Source organism: Calypte anna, chromosome 11 (genome assembly GCF_003957555.1).
Source record: "Calypte anna isolate BGI_N300 chromosome 11, bCalAnn1_v1.p, whole genome shotgun sequence".
NCBI lineage: Eukaryota > Metazoa > Chordata > Aves > Apodiformes > Trochilidae > Calypte > Calypte anna.
In genome coordinates this window covers 20,032,926-20,045,159 of record NC_044257.1, presented here as the reverse complement: position 1 = coordinate 20,045,159, position 12,234 = coordinate 20,032,926, and the positions used below count along the sequence as shown (strand labels likewise).

At 49.1% G+C, this 12,234-nt stretch overlaps 1 protein-coding gene across 1 annotated transcript in view; it reads right to left on the bottom strand.

Moving 5' to 3' along the window:
- The window catches only part of LOC115598965, a 77,276-nt gene that overhangs the window by 5,054 nt on the left and 59,988 nt on the right, over positions 1-12,234 (bottom strand). Inside the window, exon 5 of the mRNA XM_030458093.1 lies at positions 3,740-3,886. Coding sequence (XP_030313953.1) covers positions 3,740-3,886 — 147 coding nt within the window. The remainder of the gene's footprint in view (positions 1-3,739; positions 3,887-12,234) is intronic.

Below are 12,234 nucleotides of genomic sequence, written 5' to 3'. Positions count from 1 at the left end.
GTTGCAGCACATGTCTGGGCTACTGGGGAATCTGTGGCCAGGTAAGTAGGAAGTCGAAGGGGCAAAATGCAGCTTTATTTCCACATGCCAGTCCTTGGGTGTAGCTCAGCAAACAAGGCAGGTTCCAGTTGCAGGCAAAGCTATGCAGATTGCTGGGTATGTCACGGCAGGAGCAGCTCAGGGGCTGTCTGCTGTGTAGTTCTCTCCCTTCTCAGAGCTCTGTTGCCTGACCCTTGTCTTTCTCCATTGGGGAGGGCCCCAGCACCAGCTTTCATCCTCTGCTTGCCCACCAGAGCACCTCATGAGTGGAGGGCACATCCCAAACTTGCGTGCTGTCACTTTGCTGGGAGAGTGACTCAGCCAGGGAATCATCTGTTGGTATCCATGAACTCTGAAGGCTCTGAAGTTGGGTGCAAGGTACCAGCAAGAATAGATTTAGGAAGTGAGCAACGCTATCATGAACCTCGAGAGGTCAATAGCCCATCTTCTGCTTCTCAGTCAGGGGAACCTACAAGTACCGTCTTTTGTTTATTGGGGATTAAAGATTTGCCCTGATGGAGAATCCTTGGGGCCCTGACAGTCTGTGTGCTTTGTTCTACTCCCAATTAGAGAACTGTTACTAACCTTAATCTTGATGCAGGCTATGCCCATTAGTTCTTGTGTGTGCCTTCCTGGTCATGGAGAACAGATGACTTTGTTCATCCTTCCAGGAGTTTCTTACATGCAGCTGGTGTTGTGATTTTCCTCAGTTATGCAGGAGAAAAAAAAAACAAACAAACAAGCAACAAAACAGCCAGATCAGAAACAACAGCAGGAAACCTGCCTGGTGGAACTCACTGCCACACAAAGAGGTGGCAACTGTGAGTGCCCTGTGAGGACAAGCTAAGTAATGAGGCTTTTATAAAAGTAACTGGTCCCAGAGTCAAAACAGGTTTGCCAAGAGCAATGGCCTGCTCCAGTAGATCTAGATCTCCTTGTGGTAGCCACCAAATTGTCCAATTTATATCCTTACCCATCACAAAGGCAAGAAGCTCAAGACTATCTGCCTTCAGATAGTGAGTGAAGAAGACAGCCCTGGAGAAGGACCAACCTCCAGCTGAATGGAACAAACCTGAAGGACCATGGTGGACTCAGCCTTTGCAAGTGCACAGGATCTGGCACCCAGCCTGGAGCACCAGCAGGTCCCAGGCACAAGAACACACCCATCCTTTTGTCACACAGTCCTGGTGCAGAGAATCCTTCCTGGCATGGGCTGGAAGCACAGTCCTTCCCTTCCAGCTCCATTTTCCAAAGCAGAGAGAGCTGTGTTCTGCAGAGCTCCAGCCATGATGATTTATCCAGGTCATGGTGAGGACAGCTGGTTAACTGAGGTTAACAGCTTTCTCGGTTTCATTTCAAAAAGACATTAGCATGGGGGCTGTATTAAACAACGATATGCCAGATCCTTATTCATTCACCAGGAGAGCTCGTGATCAGGTGGGGGACTTGGCTGACAGGCAGGGCTGTGCTGCTAGCTTTTCCTTAAAGGGCAGGACCATAACTCATGCTCCCAGTGCTAAATTACATCTGACACTCCTTGCAGAGAGCTCCTGGTATGTGCAGCCTGCTACAGCCATCCTGGGACTGCCAGCCTGAAGCCCCCAAACCAGGAGATTTATCATCAACAGTGTCTGGCTCAAAAGAAAACAGAAAAAACAGAAAAAAGGTTGCAGCCCTTCTGTCTGGAAGAAGGATGATGGAAAGGAAACATGAAAAAGGTCTATAAAACCAGAGGTGTCATGGGGAGTGAGTGTTCATGGTCTCTTCCAATAAACAACAGAAATTTTCAGGGGACAGGTTCAAAATAAACAAAAGGAGGTGGATCTGCATGCCACATGTGGCCAAGCAGTGGAAGGTGCTGCTACAAGACATTGCAGAAGTTGGATAATATCTGAGTTCCAAAAACCATTTGCCAGGTACGTATGAAAATTCCTGGAGGGCTAAGAACAAAGGAGCTCAGGAAGCCCCTTCACTGCTGAGGTGGGTGAGCATCTTGGGGCAGCATCACAATTCCCAGGGGAAAAGAGCTGCGTCTCAGGCATGGGCATAAGCTGCTGCTGGACAGAGCTAGGTGGACCAGAGCAGTGTTGTACCTTCATGTAACAAGATTTATTGTTCAGTACTGTAACTGAGAGTTTTGCAAGAGAAAGTTTAGGGCTGTACTGTTTGATCTGCTACTTGCACATGAAACCCAAGCAGCTGGGCTTAGCAGAGCCATGGATGGAGGGATAGGAAGGGAGTAAGACAGACAATATAATAATAAGCAGGGTGATTCCTGCCCTACCATGCTGTCTGTGCACGGATCAGTACATGGTCAGCTGTACACACATGCAGAACAAAACACTGGCATGCACTGACACACTGGCTGATGCATTTGTCCTCCCTGCACAGGGACAAAGGCACAAATGTCCTCTACACATCCCTCACTAGTGAGCGATTAGAAAAATGAGCTCACAGCATGCATTGCAGCCCACAGACTGTGCTTTCTCTTTACACAAACACAACAATGGATGACTTGGCAGTACATGGAACAATATCTTGTTGTTTTCCTTCAAATGCAATTAACATAATTATTGCATCATATTCATATACGACTATATATATATATATGTATTTATTCCTATATGTTCATATTCATATGAACATATTCATCATTACCAGATTAAACAAGACAAAATGTTTCTAATTTGAGTAATAAGGGACAGCCTTCTCCCTCACTTCTCTGGTTGTAAACGCTGCCCTCTGAGCTGCGGCTCAGGCAAACAAGCTCTGCTGAGCTCATTCCTCCTCACAGCATGCTGGTACCTAATACTCCATTAGTGAGAGTACCTGGTTTAGCCTTCCAGACCGCTTAAAAATTCAACTATCAAGTTGTAAAAACAGACATAATTTTTCTGGTTTATGGGGTGCTCAAAGAGATTAGGAGTGGGTATTTGGAGGACAGGCACAGGTTACAGACTCATTGCCTGGGTCAGCTTTCTGCCCCACTGCACAGCACCTTGTGGTCAAAACCACTCAGGGCTACAGGTGCCCAGGGGGACACTGGGCAGATATCCCTGCAGCTGGGGAGATGGGCAGCACATGCTCCTCTAGCCAGGGCAGGTGCTGCCTGAGCAGTGGTCTGCGTCCTGGCAGCTCCTGAGGCAGGGATGGGGAGTGGGGCTGGGGCAGGGGCACACAGACCCCATACCATCTGACCAGCAGCATGCTGCCAGGTCTGCAGGGTGATGAAGGCTCTCCCAGCTGGACTGTCTGCATGTCCTGGAGCAAACTGAGTATTTAACCCACAGCAGCCCAGCTGAAGAGGTCTGATCAAGCCTCATCTCCTGGCTCACTACACATCACCGTTACCACCAAGGACAGCACTGTCCTGAGAGGCATCATCTCTGCAGCCGCCCTGTTCCCTTTTCTCCAAGGTCAGCAGCAGGAGCAACATTCAGGACTTCTTGACAGCAGCCATAATCTCACATCCAGCACAACCCCAGCACCCATTTACAGCCAGCAGAGCCATAGCTGCCCTCTCCCTGCACTCTCTCCACCTCACTGGAGTTGACAGGCTCCACTTCTATATCTTTAGCCCTTCCTTATGCTGCTATGTAAATGAGAACAGTGGAGTATCACTACGGTTGTGAATGCATTAAATAAAGTTCCCTTCCCAGCCTGGGCTGCCAAATTAGAGTGAACTGGCATCTCTTCCTACCTGCTTCTGAGCTTCCTCCTGCAGCCAGTCACTGGCCTCCAGGTCCTGGTTGAGCTGTTGGATCCAGCTGCATTTCTGCTTCAGTTCTGCCTGCCTCTCCCTCTGCTTGGTCTGTAGTTGATAGATCCTCTGCTCTTGAGCATCCAGCTATTGACCCGCCCAGGGAAAGAAAGAAAAATGGAAAAAAAAATCAATTAATACTAAACGGCTTAACAAAACCCTGAACAGCACAGGCCTGATGCTGCTGGGGGTGGGGATTGTTGGGAGGAGACACCCCCACACACATTAGCTGCAAAAACCTGATGTTCTGGGGACAGGAAGCCAATATGGTAGGTGTGATCTGACATGCACGCCTGTGGCAGGGGGATATGTCCAACTCGGGAAGGCAGAGACTGTGCCTCGCCAGCACCTGCCTCTGCTTACCCAGGGGTGCTGGGCAGGAGGAGTGAGGGAGGCCAAGAGCAATAGAACAAACCCAAACTTATTCTAGCTAATACCTAAATAATCAGCTACTGATCCAGCTGGAGGCTCTGCACTCAGGACCCCTCTGGGCATTGCCCCCTGCTCACAGTGGGAAGGGGAGTGCCGGCATCCTGCGAATGTCAACCAAGGAGCAATTAGCATGACAATACTCAAGTATTGATCCACTGGTGGAGCAGCTCCCAAACCACTGACCCCAAGCCTCTGTGATGGACATCTTGGAGACGCTGCAGGGTGGGCGAGAGGAGCCACAGGCAGTAGGTGCAAAGGCAAGGGCTGGGGCAAACAGATCCTGCCCTGTCCTGCCTGGGAGGCAAGAGAAAATGCTGGCCACATGGCCCAAGAATTGATCTGCTTGGTGATCAAATTCAGCACCAAAAAATGCTCTGTGCTGCTGTCCAGGGCTGTGCCATGCTTTGCCATAGCCAAGGGTTCTACACACAGCAAAGTGACCACTGCAGGTGAAGAGGGACAGCTCTTTGTGCCTCTGCAAGCTAAGGGGTTGCACAGGGGCCAAGGGCAGAGAGGACAAGGGTCCCAGGCTCTGGTGGCCAGCCTGGCCAGAACTGCAGGGCCCATGGCTGGCACTGAGCAGGTGTGGCCTCATACCTCCCACCACTACAGGAGCATCTTGGGCTGTGGTGCCCTGTCTGTTTGGGGCTCTTCCAGGGGTACCACCTTCCAGAGATGTGTCTATCTGTCCTTTCAGCAGTGCCCACCTGCAACCAAGGGGTTTTATTAATGTTCACTAGCTGTGCAACCAAACCTAGGGAGAATTTGGATATTAGTCAGATACTAACTGATTAGAAAAAAACATTTTTACTGAAGTCTGTCACCCAGTTCTCAACATTCAGTAAATACATCAATAATAATTTTACATATAATTAACATAAAATTACATTAATGTATTAATGATTAGAGATGTATTGGAGACATTGCTGTAGGACAGCAGACTGCAGTCCTTTAAGATGTATTCTGTACATATGTAAACATTCAAGAGCACAGTAAAAAAAGGCTATGGCTGTCCTGCAAAGCATCCACCAGAAATAAAAAAGAAAGCAAATGTTTAAACTCTGAGTAGATGGGGATGTGAACACGTGCTCATGTGCCCAGCTGCCACTGCACTGTGAGCACAGGTCAGACTGAGCACTGGAGACTCACTGTAAATCCTTGTCTTTGTCTTTGTACAAATTTGTCTGTGTCTTCTCACTCTAGGAAGATTCCCCACGACCCAGGTGTGGTGGTTTGTTCCTGTATTTGCCAAAGACCAGAGCAAGCTCTGGGTGCTAGAGGACTTTCCACATGCCACCTCATTCACAAAGCACTTTCTTGCCTCTCCATCTCTGCTGCATGAGGATGCCAGCTGTGGGTCTGAGCAGCCTCCAGCATCAGCTCCTGGAACTATGACCTTCTCCCAGCCCCAAGCATATTTCCACAGCAGCCCACAGCTGTCTCTGCCCACTCCTTGAGGCTGGATGAACTACCAGGGAAATTCCTGGCAGCTGGGAAAATGGCAAAGCTGGACGCGGAGTGGCTGGAGTCTGGGGCATAGAACCGCTGGCTGCCAGGCAAAGATGAACAAAGAGACAACAAAGTAGTGAAGCATCCAGGGAGTGCTTGTTCTCCCAAGGAGCAGTACTGCATTTAAAACCCATGAAAGCACTTATCTCTGCTCCCCAGCTGCAGACATGCCTATGACAACATGAAGCAGCATCTGTCTAGGCCTGAGGGGTCTGGAGGATGGGCCCTGCACAAAGCAGCACTGCCTGCTGGCTCTTGCCTCCTTCCCTGCCTGCCCATCAGACAAGTCCATCTTCCCCTTGTCCCCACACAGCCCCATGGAGAGGTTTGCTTGCAGCAGGAAAGAAGGTGGCATGTTTAGGGTGAACATCCCCCACCCCCACCCCTTCCCTTCTCATTTAAGTGGAATCAATTGTGCCATTTCTGCTTTGCTTTTCAAAAGCAATTACTTTCATGTCATTTCTACAGACATTCGCAGAGAGAAAGAGAGTGAGGGCTTGATTATCCCCCCTCCCGTCCCCATCCTGTGGCTTCCGCAGTGGCGGTGAAGTATTAAATTAAATGAGGTGTCTATGGAGCGGCGATGGTTTCAGGTCAGAGGCGCTATGGAGAGCTGTATGCTGCACTGCTCCTGTATATGTAAATGGATACATTAAAACCACTGATGTCAACTTGCAGCACTCGTCTCCTCTGCTCTGGGGTGATCAAAGCTGATTGCAGAGGCAATTACTGCAAAGGAAAAGAAAATCACAGCCTCCTGTTCATCCCTGAGCTACCGGAGTTTAATTGCTCAGTGCAGCTGAAGCTGCCTCCCCTTCTCCCTGGTGAGCACACTTGTGGGAGCAGGGCACGCCAGCAAGCACAGCCAGGGGTGGACAGCATTGGGGATGGGCAGTGAGAAGCACCCCCAAGCAGGGCAAGACCACAACATGAAAAATAGCAGTGCTTAAAAGTGAATTAAACCACGACAGCAGGCAGGGCTGCATCCTAGCAAGCTTCTGGATTGATAACACAGGGAGAGCATCAGGGTAGCATAATGCATGCCCATAGGACAACCTCCCTCATCCTCTGCTCGTTGGTCTTGGATTCACAGTAAGACTTCCTCTGTCTTCTACAGGCTGTGGCTAATAAGGCTCTCAAATCGTGACACAGACCAGAATCCCGATCCCTGTTTTACAGCTGAAATGACTTGAAAGAAAGCGAGATACCTCCAGTAAAACCTGTGCCCACCACCAGCTGCTGTATGCTGGGATGGTGGCTTCTGGGGAGCTGTGGGCCTGCTTGGAGGGAGTAGGCTGTGTGAGTGGGGTAGAAGCTGCTGCCCCCTCTGTAGGAGGGGAAGATACTGGGCTGGGAGCGGGACAAGGAGGGACAGAGATTGGGCACCTTGGAGAAACCCCAGTGTGAGACCTGGTCCCCATGGGTGGAAGATGCCCAGGAAAACTGCAGCAAAGAGAGGTGCCACCAGCACCAGGGTGTCACCAGGGTGTCTTGAGGGAAGGTCACCTCAGCCTTCAGGCACCTGATGCTCCTCTGTGACTTACTGAGCTGCTGGCAGCACCGCCATAGGAGTGGTGGTACTGCACTTGCTCAAGGGAACAGACACCACCCCAGGAATTTATTTTCTGCAATAATCTAACTTAGTCTCAAATGGCTGCGGCTCTCCCTCCAGACTGGGCTGGGCCAACTGGCTCCCAGTGAAAGCTGTCCTCACCTGATGCCCTGGAGAAAAACAAATGCTGCAATGTATAGCCAGAGCAAAAACTGGCAGCAATTCCCTCTGGGAGGCAGATTAATGGAAACACCTAACGATGAGGACAGTTCTGCCATCCCATGACTGCCTTGAGGAAACACAAGTCTAGCCCCAACAGGAAGTATTTACAAAACTGTAATCTCTAAGTTATTTTTTCTTCTGAATTTTTGACCCTCGAGTGTTTCACTTTTGCACTTTTCTCCTGAAGCACTGGAAAGTGAATTTTTTTTTAATGCACAAAGGCTGAGACTATGTTCTTGCTGCTTGATTCTACAAATGGAGCTTCAAAAAAACAACAGAAAATCATGAAACCCAGAAGTAAATCCTGTGATCTGCTTGGGCTGCAGGAACAGGGGAGCCTAGGGCAGTGGAAACCTAGGGTCCCCCCTGCCTGCCAGCCCAGCTCTTGCCACATATTCTCCCCCCTTCCCGATGAATCTGTATTTGCAGCCCAAGGATGCAATTCTTTTTTTTTTTTATGAGCTGCCTGTCTCTTTTTGTTTAGCCAAGAGTGCTCAGAGCCCTTCCCCCACTGCCTTTTCCACTGCTGCTGCTGGTTTTATTCAATTCAACACTTGAGGGAACTGCAGATGAAATGTCTCTGAATCTAAATTGCCAGCGATAGATCTAACAGCCTCCTTCCCTCTCCCCCTCCCAAACTCCCCCCAGACACAGCACTCCAGCACATTGTCTCTGCCTCACTTGGATCCAGCTGCAGAATGCCAGCACCCGGACCGGAGCGTCCAGGAGCTCACCCCAAACCCTCCTGTGCTGGCTGTGCCTCAGGGATGGGGGACAACTATGTGGCCCAGCAGGCCACCCATGGGCACTGTAGACAACCACAGCACAGGCGTTTTGCTGTTGTCCCCAGTGGTGGCATTGGCAGTAGGGGTGCTCCATGGCTGCTCCACCCCTGTGCCACCAGGGTCTGCTGCCAGGAGTGCGACATGTGGGGTGCTGGAAACAGCACTGAGCTCTTCGCTGAGGGAGATCAGTGAAACAGTGAAACCCTCTCTTTCCATTTGAATGGCCCTTCGTTTTGTCCAGGTCAGTGTTTGGTGATCGTTCGTGCTGCCTGGAGAAGCTTTGATTGAACCTCCTCATTTTCGGCAAAGCTTTTATCTTTCCATAGGGCAAACCCTTGACCTGAGAGCATAGAAAAGTGCTCAAAAGGAAAAAATAACAAGGCAAAGAGGAAGAAGGGGTTAAAGTCAGAAGGCACAGAGGAATTGAATGCTTGAAGGAGTCACCACCCATGGGAAGAGACTCCTGAAGCTGTGCTGCCAAGTAGGAGCTGCGACCAACAGCAGGACCTGTGGTTCCCACTGTGTCTGCTGTTGCCTAGACCTGAAACTGGACCTGGTATAGAACTCCAGTTACAGTCACACAAAGACACAGATAAATGCCATCACCTTTGGTGATGGGGAAATTAAATGCTTTTGGCTGCAGAGAAAAATACAAAAATGTAGGCAAAATATTACTGAAACAATAGATTTTTTTTTTCTGACCACAGAGACAGAAAGTGAAATGTCAGCTATATGAGGTACGAAATACTTCACTGATCTCAAAAGCATGGTAATCCTGAAACATAAAGACAACAGCTTAAAAATGTCAACTTTGCAATTTCAGTGTTATTTTAAGAAAAAGACTAATTGGTGTTTTTATTCCACAACTGTAAACGACACCCATTTCCACTCAGTTACTGAAAAACTTAACTGACCTCAGTCCTGCTCCCCAAGTCCTTCAGGCCTATCTGAAATCAATTTGTAATGCACAGATGGTCAGTATAAAAATCTCCCTGATAACAAAAGCATATGTTGAGAACAAAAAAAAAAAGGGTTATAAAAATAAACATACCAAGAGGCATCATACTGATTGCATTATAGATTTTCATATTTAATTAAAAAAACCTCTGCCTTTGGGTATCTGTCACACGAACAGAACCCTGCCATGGAACCCGCAGGCTGTCTGGGGTTTGCAGCAGAGTCAGTCACTGCTGTGGATGCTGATGGAGCAGTGGCTGTGCCCAGGCACCAGTGGGGAGCTGGAAGAACCCGGGAGCTGCAGAGCACAGTCCTACAGACAGTGGGGCACACACCTGCCCCCATTGTTCTCTTAAAGGGGGAAAACTGAGGCACCGAAAGGCTGTGCCCACACTGGTGCTCAGCGTAGCCTGGAGCAATGGCACTTGACACGCTGTGGCACTGCACTCTCCCACTCCTGTCATCCTCTTCTCCTGGGCTGGCTTGGTGGAGCCAAGGGCTTCCACTGAACTGTAGGAGGGATGAGCCCACTGAGGTGTCAGCACTGCTGGGAGGAGCAGACACCTCTCCCTCAGGCAGGACCTGCTGGAGGGGGATGCCAGGAGAGGTTTGTGGGGCTGTGCCAGCAGGAACCAGCTTCTGCAAAGCAAGTCTGGGCTGAGGACCACAACACAAGAGGAAGCCAAGCACAGGAATTATAAGCAGGAAGAAAGCTACAGGTGTCTACAGGAATCTGGCTGGTCACCCAAAAGGAGAGCTCACTCTTCACAAGAGGTCTTCTGCTGTGGATCCAGGCATTTTCACAGCTGTCACGAGGAGTAATCAGGCAGCTCAGAGTGGTGAGAAGTGCTGGAAAGGGAACAGCTGGGGAGAGACTGCCTCTGAAAAGGAGCATAAGGATTGGAAGGCAATGGCTGAATATACTAAGACACAATCCCTCTGGCAGATTGCTGGATTCCTGCCTTAATGCAAAATTCGATGTTTTGCAAGGAAACAAGAAATCTACCAACAGGCAGCTCAGAATGTTTAAATCTTCCTTGCCTGTCATTCCTGCATCCTGACTCACTATGTGAAGGGTGTTCCTCCTACCACTCATCTCCTGTTACTGCAGCATCCCTCACCTCCAGCCAGCATGTCAGGTGATGACACATCAAATACAGGTTATTGGGCACGTTCTGAAGTGACAGATGCAGGGACCGGTTTTCAGAAGTAATGGATCTCTGCAGCTCCTGTGAGCATCAGTTGGGTTTACAAAATCCTGGATGTTGAGGAAGGGGAATCAGAAGCTGTAAAATAACACTCTTTGCTGACATGTGTGCACTCTCCTGTCAGTGCTGGGAAGCCCAGGAAGATGAAAGCCAGGCTATGAACAAAGAGGAGCACAGCACGTCAGGATGGTAACTGTCTAACATGGTAGTACAGCTCCTGGGACAAGGCTGTGATCTCCAGGTCTGCACCTGACTATCTCAGAGACCTTTAGGGAAGTTTCATGATGAAAACTCAACTGAGCAAGATCCCAAGCAGCCTTATCTAACTCTGAGAACAGTCCTGCTTTGAGCAGCAGGTTGGACTGCAGAACTCCCGAAGTCTTTTCCGACCTCTAGCACTGATTTTCTGATTCTAATTCTTAATGCATGCTAAATAATGCAACTGAATAGGTTTAACAAAGACTTGGTGTAATGCCTCATGTGACTGAAATACTAACATGCCATAAGCAAAGATCTTTAAAATATAACTGCTGATGACAAAGTCCTTGTGGCTCCAGTAATCTTACTGCCAAACTCTAAGCTAGAACACTATCTGCTGGAAGATCACTGACACAAAATACAGCTCAGTTGCTGAGTGGCTAGAACATCAAAGAAAAAGACCTCCATACACCATCTGTTTTTCATATCTCTACTGATGCCACAAGACAGTCCTGATGCACACAATTCCACCTCCATTGAAGCAGCTATGAACTCATCTGCTCCACTGCCCAACTGTGTGGCTGCAGGCAAGTCATGCTCTAACTTCATACTGAGAAACTGAATAGCAAGCAGGAACACTGGAAAACCTTCAAGAAAAATTCTTATCAATCTATCTTGAGATTTCCTGAGGAAACAAATACCCCAGCTCTTCTCCAAGGAAACATTTGAGACGTAAATATGAGGAAAAAGGAAGATGTGAAATGCTTGGCTACATTGTCCCTGCAGCTCTTGGGAATGCCCATGAGGTTGGGCTGAGTCAGTGGAGACCAAGAACACAGGTGATGGCTGTGGTTTTTGAAGTTGGTGACAATGCATTTGTGGCCTGCTCTAGGAACAACGGAGGCATATCCAGAAATCCTGAGCACCCCACAGTATCCTGAAGAAATACACAACATTTATAAATGCTCCAAGAAAAACCTGTTTTTTGAACATGTCACAGGCAAGGTGCAGAGCCCCACTTCACCCACCTCCATGGATGTGGCTTTTGCAAGAAAAAAAGCAAACAACTCAGCTCAATCCTCCTGGCCAGACTTTAAGAGCTCTTTCCCAGAAATCACCCACCACATCCCAGACACTGAGCTGAGCCACCTGATTCTGCAGCTCAGCAGAAGCTCCTTTGAAAGCAGCTCTTCCACATGGACAGGGTAACCCAAGCAGATGCTACCACTTACTAAACACTCCTTTGAACTGACTCTTCTGACTCCTGGATCCAAAAGAAATTACTTGTCTTCAGCATGACTTGCTGCTGAGTTAATGTGACTCAATCTAAAGAGAATGGAAGGGACTTGCAGACTGTGAAAGCAGGCCACAGGGAAAAAACTGCAGGGCAGCACAATGCAGCAAAGACAAGACACCAGCCTGAGCAGAGTAGGGAAATGCTCTGCCACCCCCTGGGCTCAGCAGTGTGACAGGGGTGAGAGGGCCAGCTCTGTGGCTAGAGCTGGAGGTGTTGGTGTGGTCCCCAGGCCAGGGCAGAGCCCCAGCAGCAGCAGCCCAAGGCTGCAGGTAGGC